Below are 19,290 nucleotides of genomic sequence, written 5' to 3'. Positions count from 1 at the left end.
AGTGTATATGGGCTTTCTGGTTCATGAAAACTTATGACAGAAAATTCTGTTAGTCTTTAAAATATCACAAACTCATTTGTTTTAATGGCTAGGATATTTTTCTCACAATGTGTATTATTTTACTCTTACACTAGCTTGCATCTGTTAATTTGTTACCCTTTCACTCGCTTTGAAGAGATCAGTTTGGCACTCTTCAGTCCCCTGTGCTTTACAAGATCCTACAGCCACTGAGCACAGTAAGCTCATATATCGGGCGGACCATCGAAGTCAGTATTGTCTGCTCAAACTGGCAATGCCTCTCCAGCATCTTAGAAGTCTTTCACATCATGCACTGGCTGCTCCTTCTTAACGGGATGCTGAGGATTGAATCTGGGACCACCTGCATGCAAAGCAGAAGCTCTTTCATGGAGCCCCAGCCCCTCCATCAGTTCAAGGTCATCAAGCATCCATGGCAAAATGGGGATTCAAACCTGGGACTGCCCGTCTGATACTCCAACCACTGTATCATGCTAGGTTAAATAGGAAGGCTACATCTTTAAATACGGAGGGTTGGTTTTTTTTTAAAACAAAGCCTTTGACATCCAGAATATTAACTGAGTAGTGCAACAATTATCTGGCAGAGGAAACTGCTGAAATTAAATTAGAATTATAAATTTAATTCTATTGTTGCTGCATGAATTCAAAGACAATTGAGGCTTAGAGGCACTTTAATTATTCAAATATAGTGACTGAATATACTGTGCAGTATTCTGTTGCTGGCAAAAACTGCAAAAAAAAACCCCATCCTGAACTAGAAAGGCAGGCAGGAGCTGATGCTATAAGCCACTTGCCTGAACCTCAGATGGGGCAGGTGTGAATGGCCACTGTCACTGAGCTGGCTCCCCCCGCCCCACAGGACCCAGGGCATCAAACCCTGCTGCCCATTGCTTAAGACCATCCCTAGGTAGAAGAGAAACTAGTTTTAATAAGGTTAAAATACCTGTAGTGTTATCATTTTAAGAGAACACTTTCCCTTTCTCCAAACGCAGCTGCTGGATCTGTCTTCCCCAAAGGAGAGAAATAGCAAAGAAGGGAAGTGTTAAAAGAACTTCCCCTTTCTGCTCCTTGAAAAAGCAGTCCTGATCCACTGCAGTTGGAAATAGGAAGAGAATTTTATCTAAATTATCATAGAACTAAATACAACATGTAGATCTGTCAGTCTGCTGCAGGAGCATCACAAGGCCAAAAATTTCTGCCATTCTTTCCTAAATAAGTCCTATGAATTATTACTAGGGGTGTACAAGCCAAGAAATTTCGGCTAAAGCCGAAAGCCGAAAGAAGAATCTCTTTCGAATAAGCCGAAAGCCGAAACGGCCAGCCGTTTCGGCTTTCGGCTTTCAGCTTTCGGCTTTTTCAATGGGAAAATGCCTCCGTCTTCCCGGACGTCTGGGGGAGGCATTTTCCCAACGAATCAGCCCAAAATTGGTGGGGACCTTCCTCTAACCCCTCTCTACCCCCCCCCCCAAGTTTCAGACCGATTGGACTTTGGGGGGCCATGTTATGGCCCCCCAAAGCAGGTCCCCCTATCCTCCCATAAGAAAGCGAAGGAGCAGCATATTGTTAGCATGCTGCTGCTCATCTTCTTCATTATTTCCTATGGGGAAAAAATGAAGAAGCAGGCTTCCTTTGCCAGGGGTGGCATTTTGCATGCAAAATGCCCCCTTACCCTCAGGGGCCCTTCTCCCACCCTTCCTCCCACCCCCCACCAAGGCTCAGCCTGCTCCCACTTGGGGGGGCCATTTCATGGCCTCCCCAAGTAGGTGCTCTGCTCTCATCTCTACCACTGACAGCTGGGGGAGGCTTGTCTTGCCAGGGGTGGCATTTTGCATGCAAAACGCCCCACAGCCCTCAGGGGCCCTTCTCCCACCCCTCCTCCCACCCCCCACCAAGGCTCAGCCTGCTCCCATTGGGGGGGCATTTCATGGCCTCCCCAAGTAGGTGCTCTAATCTCTACCACTGACAGCTGGGGGAGGCTTGTCTTGCCAGGGTGGCATTTTGCACGCAAAATGCCCCCCAACCCTCTGGGGCCCTTCTCCCACCCCTCCTCCCACCCCCCACCAAGGCTCAGCCTGCTCCCACTTGGGGGGGCATTTCATGGCCTCCCCAAGTAGGTGCTCTTTTCTCTACCACTGACAGCTGGGGGAGGCTTGTCTTGCCAGGGGTGGCATTTTGCATGCAAAATGCCCCCCAACCCTCTGGGGCCCTTTTCCCACCCTTCCTCCCACCCCCCACCAAGGCTCAGACTGCTCCCACTTGGGGGGGCATTTCATGGCCTCCCCAAGTAGGTGCTCTTTTCTTTACCACTGACAGCTGGGGGAGGCTTGTCTTGCCAGGGGTGGCATTTTGCATGCAAAATGCCCCCCAGCCCTCAGGGGCCCTTCTCCCACCCCTCCTCCCACCCCCCACCAAGGCTCAGCCTTCTCCCACTTGGGGGGGGCATTTCATGGCCTCCCCAAGTAGGTCCTTTCAGCCCCTAAAGTCCACCCCTTACAGCCCCACACAAACCCAATCCCCCCCCCAGCTGCCACACACAGACCCAAATCCCCACATTAGGCCCTCACAGACCCAAATCCACCCCCAGCAGCCCCACACCCATAACCCCAGGAACAGGCTGGCAAAGGCCAGCCCTCTCCCTTTGTTCCCTATGCTGGGAACTTCTAAACTCTCTTTCCCTGGGCAATTCTGCACAGCCCAGGGGTGCCACAATGGTGGGCACACTTCTGAGTGCCAGCTGGTCCCTGTGAAAGAGTACCTGAACCACAGACACCCTCCCTCAAATTCCCCCACCACCTACAGAGATGGCTGGCCAGCCAGCCCCATTGTTCCCTATGATGGGAACCAACTGCACAACAAAGAATAAAACACGAACAACACAAAATAAAGTTTTTTAAAAATTATTTTTTCCCTTTCAAAGTACAAGTAGGCAAAGCATTATGACACATTACACCAGCAGTCCCCCACACAGAAAAATTAACACAACTCACTTAACATCAGAGAATCACAAAAGCACAATTCCTGTCAAAAACACTTTATTTCTTGAACAGCTTTAGGATACACAGCAGGGGGGCGCACCAAAGGGCATGGCAGCAGTATCTTACACAAAAATAACACAACTCACTTAACATCAGAGAATCACCCCAAAATATTGCTGTCAAAAGCACTTTATTTCCTTAACTGCTTTAGGTTACACAGTAGGAAGGCACAACAGGGCATGAAAGCAGTGTACTACATAAAAATAACACAACTCACTTCACATCAGAGAATCACACAAACACAACTGCTGTCAAAAACGGTGAAGTGGGTTGTATTATTTTGTGTAGTACACTTCTATCATGCCCTTTGGTGCGCCCCCCTGCTGTGTATCCTAAAGCTTTTCAAGAAATAAAGTGTTTTTGACAGGAATTGTCAAAAACAAGACAAGCCTCCCCCAGCTGTCAGTGGTAGAGATGAGAGCAGAGCACCTACTTGGGGAGGCCATGAAATGCCCCCCCAAGTGGGAGCAGGCTGAGCCTTGGTGGGGGGTGGGAGGAAGGGTGGGAGAAGGGCCCCTGAGGGTAAGGGGGCATTTTGCATGCAAAATGCCACCCCTGGCAAAGGAAGCCTGCTTCTTCATTTTTTCCCCATAGGAAATAATGAAGAAGATGAGCAGCAGCATGCTAACAATATGCTGCTCCTTCGCTTTCTTATGGGAGGATAGGGGGACCTGCTTTGGGGGGCCATAACATGGCCCCCCAAAGTCCAATCGGTCTGAAACTTGGGGGGTTTTTAGAGAGGGGTTAGAGGAAGGTCCCCACCAATTTTGGGCTGATTCGGTGGGAAAATGCCTCCCCCAGACGTCCGGGAAGACGGAGGCATTTTCCCATTGAAAAGCCGAAAGAAGCCGAAACGTTTCGGCTTTTTTTTCTTTCGGCTAGCCGAAACGTTTCGGCTTTCTCTGAAACGTTTCGGGTAACCTGAAAGAAGCCGAAACACTTTTGTTTCGGCTTTCTTTCGGCATTCAGAAAGCCGAAACGCACATCCCTAATTATTACTCAGGCAAGGTGATACTCATTTTGAAGCTTAAAATCCCTGGAGTAACAGTATCAGTGCAGGAAAACACAGGACTATTAGCTTATAGGAAAGGATAAGACCTCAGTGGCTGGCAAACAGTCGAAGTGTCAGTGGCTCATTCAGATCACTAGGATAGAATACTTCGACCCTGACCCCCACCCTCTGACATACATATATACTGGTTTAACTACTGAGGATTAAAATGGACAAGATGACAAGACCACTGCAGTGCTTTGTGAATGTAGACTGAAGCCATACAGGAATCTCATTTAAATCAGAACCACATGGGCTGAATCCACACTCACTCACCATCCGCTTATCTTGCGCAGTCGTGGCAATCGTGTTCATTCCGCTACCATGCTGTGCATCATCACATTCACCCTTCCAGTGCGTCTTCATGGCGCAATCATTTCTCCACACGCCACTGAGTAAAACGTTACAGTGGGCGGTTCCATCCTCCGCCATCAGAATTTTTAAAAAAGGTCAATTTTCCGGTATACCGATATTCCAACTTTTAAGAAATAGCAATGTACCCTCCCCCTCATCTTTGATTGGCTCATTTTTTGCTCATCACAGACCACTTTCTAACAACTGGCTGGTTGGTATGGCGGGCAAATTTGAAATTAGATTGTCACATTAAAGGCATTGTCCAGAAATTCTGCTGCTCAGAGTGGTTTTCTGCTTTTAGTAGTTAACAAAATGGATGCTCAGATTGTGATATTTGTGATGATGGCTCAGATTGTGGTTGGCATGCTTCACAGCACATCCGCGCGACACCACGAGATGATGCATTCTGTCTTTCGCACATGGTAGAATCTCCCACCTGCGTCCTAAGCTTTCAGGAATATATTTGTTTTCCGCACCTGCCGTTTACTGGAGACGATCGTTGTGGGAAATACAGGATTGCTCGGCTTGGCTCCTCGCGCTCTTAAAAATGGCGGGACACAGTAGGGAAACGGTCCCCGTGTGACACGCGCATGCTCCTGTGACCATTTCTTTTCCCACGCAAACCGCTGCTCACTACAGTTGGTTTACCGGTATACCGACCTTTCTGAGCTGTGCAAAAAAAAAAGGCAAGGAGAAAACAGATTTCTGCCACTATCACTTGGTTTGGAAGGAAGGCGCAATTGTGGCGCGGTGATGGCGGGGAACACGCAGAGTGGGAAAGCATGTGAGTATCTGCATGAACAGCGCACCGCTTGCGATAAAGGCGCGGAAACAAAAAGGAAGTGTGGATTCGGCCATGGTTTTAGTGAACCCAACATTGTCCCCTGTCCTAAAGAGAGAAATAAAAAGGAAACCTCCATTTCCTGGTCAGGAAAAAAAACACCAGGGGGGAGAAATGCTCTGATCAACACTATCCCCCCACCCATGCTCCTTTGGGGATCTTTCAGTGCCTCATCTATTCTGACCCCAAGACAATAGCATTATAAAACTTCTACCCTGCATTGGGCTCTAACTGGACAACACTGAGAAATATTGTATCTGTAAAAAATCAAGAGCCTCCATACAAAACGATAGCTCCTTTGTACTCTTATACAAATACAAGAACGCAGGCTTCCTCAGTGCAGACATAGCTTTAGTGCTAACAGCACTTCTTAGCTAGGCCAACGAGCCCATGTGTGAGGGTGAGAGAGAGATGCAATGGTAGAGAGGGAGTCGATTATGCGCTGGTGTTGTTGCTGCCCTAACTAAGGACAGTTTGCTGTACATGAGGGTTTTGGTTTTCATGTTATTCATTCTGAAGCAACAGTACTTAAGCAAAAACAGCTTATTTAGATTGAGAAGAGAGCTTCCCCTTTGTTTGGTCTACAGGTCTTACTTCTCGTATTACTGCTGGGTAGGTTAAAATGGAAGATATTAAGGGGTCCTTCCCCCAAAGTCAGCTGAACAGAAGGGACGCTACACCCCTTTGAGGTCACTGCCATTTAAGTTAAGAGGAGAAACTTCTTGAAGCACAAAGAAACTTGGCTAACTCCTCAGCTGCTGCTTAGAATTTCGGGACACTAATTTTAAAATACTGCAGATGGTCAGCATGACTTTCTACTCCAAAGGGAAATGTGCTGAAAATGCATTCATTAATGAAAGTAGCCCAATAGTCCTGATCAACACTGGTTTAGAAAGGCTTCTTTTGAGAAAGTCCTTGTTAGCCACAACTTATTTGTGAGAGTTTTAATGGGTTATTTATTGGTGTCATCCAGGAATATAGAAGGACTTGGCATCTGTATATGTTTGGCAACAGCACCAGGCTAACCTGAAAGAAAAATATACCCACATCAGTTCATACATATCGGTGTACAGTCTCTTTTAGAATAATCACTTTTGCAGAATAAACAAATGACATGGAAGGGAAGGCTTAATTTCATTGACAGTTCTTTTCACAAGCTACCAGAGAACCTTGTCAGCCTGCAACTGTTGTTAACATGGGTTGGATTCTACAGAAAATCTTGTGGAAAGACTTGGTGGAACAGCTATTCCCCACTTTCCCACTGCACCTGCCCCCACCCAAATCCTCCACAAGAATATGCTCATGAACAAAATGCACTATAGCACAGGGGACTGCAGTGAGGAGGAGGAATTACATCCCCAGGATTTTGGGGGCCTAAAGAAGATGGGAAATATGCACTCCACTTTCTGTAAGCTTTCCAGTAGGATCCAACCCCATACGTTATTTGTTTTGAAAGCATTTCAGATAGTTATTATAAACTTTTAATTAAGCAATTTGTTATAGCCTTGACGAACATGAAGGTACATTGGTAACATTTGCCAGAAGCTTTGCAAAATACAAGCCTTCAGCCTAATTTATTTCCCCGCTTTTTGAGAGACATTTCCCCCCCCCCAAAATTGGAAGTGGGTCTAACCTCCTTCCCCATCTTTAGAATGCAAGGATAAAGTGTGCTTGCCACCAAAAATGAACTCACTTTTACGTGGGTCCCTCCTGTGTCTCAGCTTTATGACTGACTGGCCCCATCACAGCTGCTGCAGAGAGACAGCAGATTATCTACCTCAACAGAGGCTCACAGGCAAAACACAAGGTTAGAAAATGGAAAAACAGCAGACGGCCTCTTTGGATGGGTGTCAACAGGCTCCTAGGAATCTTTATTTCTCATATCATACTAGCAGTTTCTCTCGTGGCTTAGTTGTGAAATTACTAGTCAGACACAGAAGTGACTGCATGCCATTTACCCTACTTACTTGTCTTCTTTAGCTCCTGTGCTATATCATTACAGATCCTTGAACACAGATCTTGTTGTAACTTTGTTCCATCCAAATAAACTGCAAAAAAAGAGCAACATATCACTTATAGCCAAGCCAGAATTTCTCTAAATAGATTGCTTTTCAGCACCAACCCTCTCAAATATCTTCAGGGTAGCTCCAAAATTATTTCATTACTTTATTGCCTCCAGTAACACTCCCGCATACCCCAATGTCATTTTTTTATTCATTAATATAAACACAGCTGAATCTTGTGCAGCAACAGAATGTTGCAAAACCAGTCTTTTGATATTTCGCTACGTCTTTTTTCCCCTTCATGCTGCTGAATGGAGCATGATACTGCAGTGTTCCTGGAAGTTAGACCTGTCCTATGCTCATCTATGCTCAGATAAGCTAGGTATATTAAGAGCCATGCAAATCATACCGATGTCCATTTCATTCTCTTCCATCTCTCTCTTATTTTTCAGATACATAGGCCACACATGTCCATCAAAGTATCCAGGTGGGTCTGGTGGATTATAAATTCGGCTACTACAGAAAAATATGGGGGTGTCACTTGTACACCATGTTTAGCAAGCATTTCTATCCAAAAACATTCAATGTCTCAGGCAGTGTGATCTAGTACTTATACAAAACTGCTTAATTAAGGGATTTTCTTGAGTGGTCGATGTCAAATGACTTCTTTATACCTATCTCCAACCAACAAGTTTATGGGAAGACCTAGTTGTCACATATCTCTTGACATTTAGGTACTATAAACCACCTAAAGTCCATGGCATAGGACAATACATACATACATTTGGATTCTCTTACAGGTTTTGGTGTGCAAGACCAAGACCTCATATACACTCAGTGTATACTGTTAAGTTGTCTGGCCTAGTATGCATCCTGCTGCATTACCCTAGATGTCAGCAGCACAAAGTACCTTTAGCAAACATGAATGAAGTTCTTACATCATTTGTTTTCCTGTTGTGCGTAGTAAAACTATCATACAAAAAAGCATGATGGATAAGGAGTCTGTAATTATACCAAGTTTGGCGATTCAACCCTGAACATCTGAAAGCAAGTTCTACTCTGTTTCTGAGATGAGTACAGAATAGAGATGGGCACAAACCATAAAAAAAATGAACCATATGGTTCATGGTTCATCACGTTTCATGGAACAAGAACCACGAACTTTCACGGACCTGCCAGGGTTCATGAATCTGTTCGTTTTGGTTTGTGAAAATGTCACTTCCAGGCCAGCAAATCACCACTTCCGGGTCAGCAGAAGGTCTGTAGGAAGTCCATCCCCTGTTGCCTAGGAAACTGACGGAACGGCGTCAGGCTGTCTGCAGTGATGAACTGAAAAACGAACCAAACAAACCAGCCTAAAGTTTGTGGCAGTTCATCAGAAATGGGATCTGACGAACCGCTGGTTCACGAACCACGAACCGGCCTGGATCATCACAAATTTTGGTTCATATTTCGCTTCATGCCCATCTCTAGTACAGAACTATGAATTTTTTCCACAGAGTCATCCTGCTGCACAGCAAGCAGGGCTCATTTGACTTCTATCACCACATGTACCAAGTTCTGTCTGCCCCCAAGCTTTGGAAAGGATTTTCAAGAAAGTATTTTTTTCCAGGGCCTAGCACGTTTATCCAGATAAATATTTGGTGTTTTTATTATATCTTATAATTCCAGAAGTATTTTCTGGGTGCAGGATGCTATTTTATGATTTTCTAAGGGCCAGCTATTTTACGCTTTGCTCAGCCAGCTAGTGCTGGAAATGGGAGAAACAGGTGGCTCCAGGGTTTTGAAAGCTTATGTGTGTGTATATAAAAATTAAGTACCTATGAACACTTGCATTGAAGTAAGAATCATTGTATTCAGAGACTTCAAATATGCATTTGTTCCCAAGTAACAAAGGCTACCCTAGACCACCAAGCCATACATTACTAGTCTGTGTTGGATTCTAGAGCTTTTGTTTGCCCAGTAAGAATACAATCACGATAACAAAACCCAAACATTTCCTTATTTGCCAGTGTTAGGCTATGAAGGATAAGATTAATTCATCCCTAGCTTATGAAGCTTATATCTTACAATTTAACAAGTCTGCCTAATTTACATCAGGAATAACCTCTCCTTGGAGAGGAGATACAGTATGAGTGAAAAAATGCATTGTGCATGGATTGTAGGAGGACCATACCTTCGCCTCTTCTTGCATTCTTCATAAGGAATGGTGAGGAAATATTTTTTATTCCATACATCACCAAGAGGCCTACAAGTGTAAAGAAACAGATTAGGTATGCAATAATAATAATAACAACATTCGATTTATATACCGCCCTTCAGGACAAATTAACACCCACTCAGAGCGGTTTACAAAATATGCTATTATTATCTATACAAAAGGCTGAGAGAGCTCCTAGAAGCTGTGACTGACCCAAGGTCACCCAGCTGGCTTCAAGCGGAGGAGTGAGGAATCAAACCCAGTTCTCCAGATTACAGTCCTGCACTCTTAACCACTACACCAAACTGGATCTCCAGTTTGTTGCTGTTATAATTCTAGAAGTATTTTCTGTTTACTTTAAAGCTTTACCTTAATTTTCTGTTTACTTTAAAACAAAAGAAAAGGTAAGTAGTTTACCTGTAGTTATACAAAAGAAAGCCTTCAACAATTAAGACCCAGCAGTCGTCGGTTTCTTGCTGCATATCATGCATGTTATTTAGGCTTGTCAATGCACATCCTTTTGGATTTGCCATCCAAGAGTGTATACTTGCCACCATTTCTTCCATATACAGAGCATCAAGTACTAAAAGGAAACAAACACTGAAGTTAAAGGCAAATTGACACCTATATCCAACTGCAAACAAATGTTTTCTTTTAACTCAGTCTAGCTTGGAAGATGGCCCCCAACCTTGACTCAGAAGATCTGGCCTCCTGGATTCATGCCATGATGATGAGACTAGACTACCGTAATGCATTCTACATAGGTTTTCCCTCAAAGTCAACTTGGAGACTCCAGTTGGGGTAGAATGCAGGAGCTCAGTTGTTAACAGGAGCTAGGTGGATTTATGTAAATTACGCACATTCTGCAATCATTCCATTGGCTGTTTACCAGTTACCAGGCTCAATTCAAGGTATATTGACTGTCACATACAAAGCCCTTCATGGCCTGGGTCCTTCATATCTGTAGGGCCACCTCTTTCCATATGCTCTGCCCAACAGTCTCACTCATCGGAGCTGGGCCACCCTGCAAATGGGCAAAATCAACAACTGCCCAAACATGTGCATTCTCTGTACTGGCCTGCACTTTATGGAATGTCCTGCAGGATGAGGTCAGAAAGACTCACTCCATCTTGGTTTTCTGCAAATTATGCAAAACTGAACTATCCAGGAGGGCTTTTTACACCCGTTATTAGAGCTATAGGTAAAGGTAAAGGTAGTCCCCTCTGCAAGCACTGAGTCATTACTGACCCATGGGGGGACGTCGCATCATGACGTTTTTTTGGCAGACTTTTTTACGGGGTGGTTTGCCATTGCCTTCTCCGGTCATCTACACTTTACCGCCAGGAAACTGGGGACTCATTTTACCGATCTCGGGAGGATGGAAGGCTGAGTCAACCTTGAGCTGGCTACCTGAACCCGGCTTCTGCCAGAATCGAACTCAGGTCGTGAGCAGAGCTTCGGCTGCAGTACTGCAGCATACCACTCTGTGCCACGGGCTCTTGAATTATTAGAGCTATACAGTAACAAAATGTTTCAGAAAGATGCTTTGGTAAAAGGATAGGGACTATAGGCTACACTATTGTGTACAGTACATACTGTAAGTATGACCCAACTATGCAATTTCTGAGTTGTATAACATGTCACGGCTATGCTTATGCTTTGTTTCAGCTCCATTTTCAGATTTCTGTACGATACGATTCCTACTGCACAGCATATGGGATATCCTATCCTGTTGATCGTATCTGATGTACACTGTGTAATCTGCCTTGAAGCTCAGTGAGAAAGGTTGACTACTAATTAAATAAATACGTTACTCAGAATTAAATGTCTGTGCATCATCAGTCTTTTGATCTCTCTCACTCAGGAAAAAAAATGCATTAAACCCACACCTTAGCATTTCAGTACTGGCAAAGCAGCCAGAAAGACCAGGGCCTGTTCAGGAAGAACTACTGTGTAGATCATCTAAATTTCATTTTAAATTGACAATAAGCAAGTTACAATTTCTATGTTTGAGGAATTTAAGTATTCAGTCTACTAACCATCATACTGCAAAAATCCATGTTCATCTACTGCCACTTCAGATTGTGACTGGAAAGGGGGAAAAAACAACAGATGCATTAATATTGTACAGAAAATTTGGAAGTAAAGAGAGCACAGACTTTTCCCAACTGTTATCTTCACAGGAAACAACAATTTTAGAAGAAAATAATAGCAGCTGCCTTGCCTTTCAGTGGCTATAATACCACTGAAAAATGAACGACAACTGGGAAGGTAAAGAATGGGATAGTAGTACCCTGCACGGTTAATCACTAAGTGAACCAAAGCTAACCTACTGGAGTTCTCCTGGAACTGTGACCAATCTCCTGACTACAATTCCCCTAGAGAAAATGGCTACTTAAAGAGGTTGGGCTCTATGGCATCACATCCCATCTGAGCTCCCTCCTCTGGTTCTACCACCAAATCCCCAGGAATTGTCCAATCAGGAGTTGGCATCCCTATTCAAACATCAAATAGCTGTACTTTAAAGCAAGCCAGCCCCTCATTCTATAGTTAATAAATCAATGTCATGCAATATGCATATATTTACCTCACTTGCACCAGTCATAAGAATATTATCAGAGCTGGATCTCTGCAGACTTCATTCAAATATGGCAAGAATCTACATGGAAAAGGTCAAAGCCTTTTCAGATGTTACATCCACATGAACTGGCAGCCAACTGACCATATGTACTGTGAGTACTGTGGTCCCCTCAATATACCAGAAATATGCAGTTACCTTTTTGTGTGAATAGGGCAGTACATGGATTTGCCACACACATATAGTCTCTACACATGTGAATCAGAACATGCACATGTTGCCTAACTCACACAAAACAGCAGGCTTGCATATCAGGTGTATTGTGAGGACCATATACTTCTGATATACGTGGTTGGTCAGCTCCCAGTTCAATTAGACATAACGTCTGACGAGGGCTATAGACAGACGATCATCAGAAAAAAGGCAGAGGAGAATTCTGCAGCACAGAAGCTGTATTCCCTCATTCCAGGGAATACCTGAGGTAGCTGCGTTTTGCTTCAGCCTGTAACTTAAGTGTTCCACTTGATTATGGTTAAAGAGGCTTGAATTTGTTACCTTAAAAAAATCATCTTGAGATATTATAGTGCAGTTGGGAAGCTGTTTCTTAAGCCTTCTTGCCAAAGTTGTTTTCCCTCCATTTGTTACGCTGAATTTGAAGACAGAATATGCAATTACACAGTAGCAATCATACTATTTTGATATTCTAATAGCTTTGTTCTCCAGTGGCTACACTGTACCCTTGCACAGACAGGCTTGGATCCCAGCTGGGTTTCCATAGGTACAAGGACCTCGGACTGCAGATCAAGATTTTCCTGCCTTCGTACTCAGCCTGAAATGCACCCCCCTCCCCCCCACAAAACTCCTCTTTCTGATCAGATCCTCACCTACAGTTTACCTGCACACTGTACAAAAAAAAATTATTGTATGAGACTCCAGCTGGACCATGCCATTGTCTATAACCATCGCACTGTACACACTTATTGCAGGAATTTTTGCCATCTTCCCTTAAGCTCTTCTGTAGCAGGGAATCTCAGTTTCCCATGGCTCAAAAATTTGCATTATTGGTAGCAAACTAGCACATTTCTAGGGTGCATAGCTACTCCAATCATTTGTGCCATTTTAACTAGAATTGCAAAAGTACAATAAACTCACATTTAGCTAGTGTAGCAATATTGGTAACAAAAGCAAAAACTACAATGAATGATTATTTCTCATTGCTCAGAATGTTTTTAGGTGAGCCCTCAACAGTAGCTGCAAGAAGACTGAGAAAATTATAGATAATATATTTAAATAGCGACACACAAGGCTACAGTAAGATTTAAATTTTGTTAATCTAACACAGGAATATAATCTGTTCATATTTACCCTCCAATTCCAATGACCAATGTCTTCATGGTATCTTACAACCTTTAAAAAAAGATTTATAGAGTCAGCAATAGCCTCAATAATGTAGTTGAAACAGGTAACCCGTTGCCTATGAGTCATTTCTGTTATGCATGTAAGTTATCAGAGGACTCCTCACTAAGTTGATATTGAGGGACAGCAGTGATATGTCCATCCATTCCACAAACAAGAGGTTAGTCGAAAGAAATGGAATCCAGAGCTAGACATTTTATAATATACCCACCCCAAAATTACCAAACACAAAATAATTATATTGCGATAAACATGTTCCACGGAACGTTACAAGAATTCGAACACAATACTAAGGTTAAGCCTTCAGCATGGAATTCAAGCCAAATATGACTATTCCAGCTTCTTTGGCTGCATTAATTCACAAACTTAAAATGGAGCATCCAAGATCATCATGATTAATAGAGAAAGGCTGCAGGTACTTCTGTTGGCCAAAGGAAAATCCAGTTACAAAATCCATGTCACTATCTTGGTATTACATAGCTTTTGTTTCGGAGCATGACTATTAAGCCCTCTTTGAAATGGATATAAGTGAACTTAATATTTACAAGTGCAAAGATTTTGGAATTGTGAAATATATGCTGGTTTAGAATTGCATCGGTCCAAGATAAAGTGGATTACTAATGAACTCAGGAACTAGTACTTACACCAGTTTAAGCTACTACAATTTAATAAAAAGTTTTCAGTGCAAGTGTTTTATTTGAAGTCTAGAAGCATGTTATTTGCTTAAAATGCATATTCTCCACATTTTCAGGAAGAGGCTTTCATCATCTACAGTTTTGTTCTCAAAACGTATGTCTTGTTCTTCTGTAATCAAGAACAAGACATTCATTTTTATAAAAAATAGCCAAACCATCAATTTTGTTACTGGATTAGCAGTACTGGAGACATACATGTCAATCAGCCATTAAAGTGAGCAGTATCACAAGTTCTCCACAGCTGGTGACAATCGTTTGTCTTGCTCTCAATACATTAAGATTTCAAGCAAAAATATATCCAGAGGAGTTAGCCGTGTTAGTCTGTAGTAGCAAAATCAAAAAGAGTCCAGTAGCACCTTTAAGACTAACCAATTTTATTATAGCATAAGCTTTCGAGAATCAAGTTCTCTTCGTCAGATGCCTGATCAAAACTGGGCAGATACAGAAGAGGAGGGGGAAAGAGAGGGAAGGAGGGGAGCATAAATCACAAGAAGGCAGAATGCAATTAGCATAGAGGCAATCAAAACATTCCTTTGCTTGGAAATGTAAACATTTCCTTTTGGTGTGCAGTCAGTTTGTAGCAGTGAAGGTATCCAATTCCTATGTAGTATAAGCCTTCGGTAACCACAGCTCTCCCTGCCAGTTGCATCTGACAAAGAGAATTGTGGTCCCCGAAAGCTCACACCGGGCGTCACTGGGCTCCCCCAGATCACGCCTCTGTAAAGAGAATCTGTTACCTGTGGTAATGTGATAACCATTCATAGTCTCTATTCAGTCCCCGCTTGACAGAGTCAAATTTGCATATGAATTCCAATTCAGCAGCCTCCCGTTGGATTTTGTTTTTGAAAGGTTTCTGTTGAACCACAGTGACCTTTAAGTCTTTGGTGGAATGTCCTGGTAGATTGAAATGTTCTTCCACTGGTTTTTGGACGTTTCCATTTCTAATGTCAGATTTGTGTCCATTTATTCTTTTGCGTAGAGGTTGGCTGGTTTGTCCAATGTACAGAGCAGAGGGACATTGTTGGCACATGAGGGCATATATCAGATTGGAGGATGAGCAGCTGTAAGAGCCAGAGACAGTGTAGTTGATGCCATTGGGTCCTGTAATTGTATTCCCTGGGTAGATATAGGGGCAGAGCTGGCATCTGGGTCTGTTGCAGGGCTTGGTACCTGTGCTGGTGACTCTGCTGGCCGATTCATGATTGTAAGTGAGAAGTCGTTTAAGATTGGGGGGCTGTCTGTAGGCAAGGAAAGGTCTTCCACCCAGGGCTTCTGAGAGAGAGGTATCATTTTCCAGGATGGGTTGTAGCTCACTGATGATACGTTGGATGGGTTTGAGCTGGGAGCTATAGGTGACAACCAGTGGTGTTCTGTTGTTAGTTCCTTTAGGTTTGTCCTGGAGCAGACTGTTTCTGGGTACTAGTCTGGCCCTGTTAATTTGTTTCTTCACTTCATTTGGTGGGTACTGTAGTCCCAAAAATGCTTGTTGTAAATCTCTTAAGTGTGAGTCTCGGTCGAGAGCATTGGAGCAGATACGGTTGTAACGTAAGGCTTGGCTGTAGACAATAGACCGAGTGGTATGTTTAGGGTGGAAGCTGGAGGCATGTAGATATGAGTATCGGTCTGTTGGTTTCCGGTATAAGGTGGTATTTATTCGTCCATTATGTAGTTGTACAGTGGTGTCCAGGAAGTGTACCTGTTGTGTAGAGTGGTCCAGGCTTAAGTTGATAGTAGGGTGAAAGTTATTGAAGTCCTGATGAAATCTCTCAAGGGCTTCCTTCCCATGGGTCCAAATGATGAAGATGTCATCCAGGAATCTTAAGTATAGTAGTGGTTCCAGTGGATGGGAGCTGAGGAAGCGTTGCTCTAAGTCCGCCATGAATATGTTAGCATATTGTGGTGCCATGCGTGTGCCCATGGCTGTGCCATTAACCTGTAGATATAAGTTGTCACCAAATTCGAAGTAATTGTGAGTGAGTACGAAGTGACAAAGTTCAGTAGCGAGGTTTGCTGTGGTTTTGTCCGGGATAATATTCCGTATGGCTTGCAATCCATCTGCATGTGGGATATTGGTGTACAAGGCCTCCACATCCATGGTTGCTAGGATGGTGTCATCTGGTAGGTTGTCAATGGATTGTATTTTCCTGAGGAAGTCAGTGGTGTCCCGTAAATAGCTGGGTGTGCTGGTGGCATAGGGCCTGAGGATAGAGTCCATGTATCCCGAGACTCCTACTGTGATGGTGCATTTTCCTGCAACAATTGGGCGTCCTGGGTTACCCGCTTTGTGGATTTTGGGTAGTAGGTAGAATCTTCCTGGTCGTGGTTCCTGGGGTGTGTCCGTATGGATGCATTCTTGTATGGATGCATTCTTGTATGTCCATGGGGAGTGTTTTTAATATTTTATTGAGTTCCCTTTTGTATTGTTCAGTGGGGTCAGAAGGTAGTATTTTATAGAATGTTGTGTTGGAGAGTTGTCTTTCTGCTTCCTGTATATAATTTTGTTTATCCATGATGACAACTGCTCCGCCTTTGTCAGCTTCCTTGATTACGATGCCAGAATTATTTTGGAGGCTGTTTATGGCCTCTCTTTCTCCACGGCTGAGGTTCTGCTTTAGGTGTTGTTGTTTGTCAATTATCTCAGCCTGAGCACGTCTACGGAAGCATTCAATGTAAAAGTCCAATGAGGAGTTACGGCCCTCAGGGGGTGTCCATGTGGAATTCTTTTTCCTGGAGTTTTGTAACGATGGTTGTGTATTGCTGGGTTGGGGGGGGGGCTGCTGTGATGGTGTCTGTTCAGTGCTTTGTTCGTCGTTTTGTCCAGCAGAGTAGTTGAAGAATTCTTTCAGTCTTAGGCGTCTAAAATAGGCCTCCAGGTCTCCACAAAGTTGTATGGTTTGTGTGGGTCTGGCTGGGCAAAAGGATAGTCCACGTGAGAGGACTGATTCCTCTGCTGGGCTCAGCTTGTAACTGGAAAGATTGATGATGTTGCTTGGATCCCAAGTGTTTTTGCTCTCTGTTGCAGGCAGGAGTTTTGAGAATTTCTTCTCCTTCTTGTTCTGTAATTCAGTGAATAGATTACAATAAATAGTTTCTCTGGTTGTGGCAAACATCTCCCAGTTACCGGTCTGTGCAGAGGGGGTGCACTTCATGGAAGAGTCTAGTTCAGAGACCTCTTGCTTGATCCATTGTTGCTTGCTGTACATCAGTCCAATGAGGTGAATTAAGAGTTTCCTGGATAAGGTGTTGCATAGTTTCTCACTGTAGTCTGTGTAGTAAGTGGATTTCAATGGATTCCTCACACGAAGTCCCTTGGGTAGAATGTCCAGTCTTTTGCATTTAGAAAGAAAGATGATGTCTGTTTGTATCTGTGCCAGTTTCTTCATGAGGTTGATGGATTTCCTCTCCATTCGGCTGAATGCGGTGCTTTCCAAGGTCATAGATCCAGAGGAGTTAGCCGTGTTAGTCTGTAGTAGCAAAATCAAAAAGAGTCCAGTAGCACCTTTAAGACTAACCAATTTTATTATAGCATAAGTTTTCGAGAATCAAGTTCTCTTCGTCAGAAGCCTGATCAAAACTGGGCAGATACAGAAGAGGAGGTTGTCACCTATAGCTCCCAGCTCAAACCCATCCAACGTATCATCAGTGAACTACAACCCATCCTGGAAAATGATACCTCTCTCTCAGAAGCCCTGGGTGGAAGACCTCTCCTTGCCTACAGACAGCCCCCCAATCTTAAACGACTTCTCACTTACAATCATGAATTGGCCAGCAGAGTCACCAGCACAGGTACCAAGCCCTGCAACAGACCCAGATGCCAGCTCTGCCCCTATATCTACCCAGGGAATACAATTACAGGACCCAATGGCATCAACTACACTGTCTCTGGCTCTTACAGCTGCTCATCCTCCAATCTGATATATGCCCTCATGTGCCAACAATGTCCCTCTGCTCTGTACATTGGACAAACCAGCCAACCTCTACGCAAAAGAATAAATGGACACAAATCTGACATTAGAAATGGAAACGTCCAAAAACCAGTGGGAGAACACTTCAATCTACCAGGACATTCCACCAAAGACTTAAAGGTCGCTGTGGTTCAACAGAAACCTTTCAAAAACAAAATCCAACGGGAGGCTGCTGAATTGGAATTCATATGCAAATTTGACTCTGTCAAGCGGGGACTGAATAGAGACTATGAATGGTTATCACATTACCACAGGTAACAGATTCTCTTTACAGAGGCGTGATCTGGGGGAGCCCAGTGATGCCCGGTGTGAGCTTTCGGGGACCACAGTTCTCTTTGTCAGATGCAACTGGCAGGGAGAGCTGTGGTTACCGAAGGCTTATACTACATAGGAATTGGATACCTTCACTGCTACAAACTGACTGCACACCAAAAGGAAATGTTTACATTTCCAAGCAAAGGAATGTTTTGATTGCCTCTATGCTAATTGCATTCTGCCTTCTTGTGATTTATGCTCCCCTCCTTCCCTCTCTTTCCCCCTCCTCTTCTGTATCTGCCCAGTTTTGATCAGGCATCTGACGAAGAGAACTTGATTCTCGAAAGCTTATGCTATAATAAAATTGGTTAGTCTTAAAGGTGCTACTGGACTCTTTTTGATCAAGCAAAAATAAAATCCTTTTTTAAAAAATAAAGAGGATACATTCTTCTCTTCCACATGAACTATCAAGACTGCTTTCTAATAAAGTTTTAGCAATCCTTGGACAGAAAAAATTGTTTCACAGAAGTATTTTCAAGGTAGTTCTTGCAACTGTGGGTAAATTCTTTCTGCTGTGTTGAATTTAAACAGCATGACTGGAACTTTTGATGGACTCAACCCATCATCAATCAAATTACCACACAGGAAGTGAAGTCTGCAGAATAGAACTTCAGCCCGCTGAAATTGTGTTCCGCACAAACAACATGCTGGGCAAAGCTGGCACCTGTAACAAGAGAAGTAAACTGGAAGAGATAACCCCTTCCTCCATCAACAGAAATGCAGCTCTGCCAGCATTAGTGCCATTACAGTGACAGAACACCACATTTTGAGCCAACTGGGTGTATTTAAATCAACTTAAAC

The 19,290-nt window shown here is 43.6% G+C and overlaps 1 protein-coding gene across 7 annotated transcripts in view; it reads right to left on the bottom strand.

Moving 5' to 3' along the window:
* Positions 1–3,374: 3,374 nt before the first annotated feature.
* The window catches only part of NMRK1 (nicotinamide riboside kinase 1), a 19,108-nt gene continuing 3,192 nt past the window's right edge, over positions 3,375–19,290 (bottom strand). For 4 of the 7 annotated variants that reach the window (XM_054987492.1, XM_054987490.1, XM_054987489.1 and 1 more), the window contains exons 2-10: positions 13,464–13,505; positions 12,654–12,744; positions 11,560–11,608; positions 9,938–10,103; positions 9,497–9,568; positions 7,730–7,836; positions 7,285–7,365; positions 7,011–7,068; positions 3,375–6,343 (exon numbers count right to left, since the gene is read on the bottom strand). In XM_054987492.1, coding sequence (XP_054843467.1) covers positions 7,013–7,068; positions 7,285–7,365; positions 7,730–7,836; positions 9,497–9,568; positions 9,938–10,103; positions 11,560–11,608; positions 12,654–12,744; positions 13,464–13,492 — 651 coding nt within the window. In that variant the 5' untranslated portion in view covers positions 13,493–13,505 and the 3' untranslated portion in view covers positions 3,375–6,343; positions 7,011–7,012. Of the gene's footprint in view, positions 6,344–7,010; positions 7,069–7,284; positions 7,366–7,729; positions 7,837–9,496; positions 9,569–9,937; positions 10,104–11,559; positions 11,609–12,653; positions 12,745–13,463; positions 13,506–14,946; positions 14,974–19,290 lie in introns of those variants that run through there. The other 3 variants (XM_054987491.1, XM_054987494.1, XM_054987495.1) reach the window with 3 other exon arrangements.

Source organism: Eublepharis macularius, chromosome 8, assembly GCF_028583425.1.
Source record: "Eublepharis macularius isolate TG4126 chromosome 8, MPM_Emac_v1.0, whole genome shotgun sequence".
NCBI classification, from domain to species: domain Eukaryota; kingdom Metazoa; phylum Chordata; class Lepidosauria; order Squamata; family Eublepharidae; genus Eublepharis; species Eublepharis macularius.
Note: the sequence above shows the minus strand (reverse complement) of the source record. Positions and strands in the feature narration are given on the sequence as shown.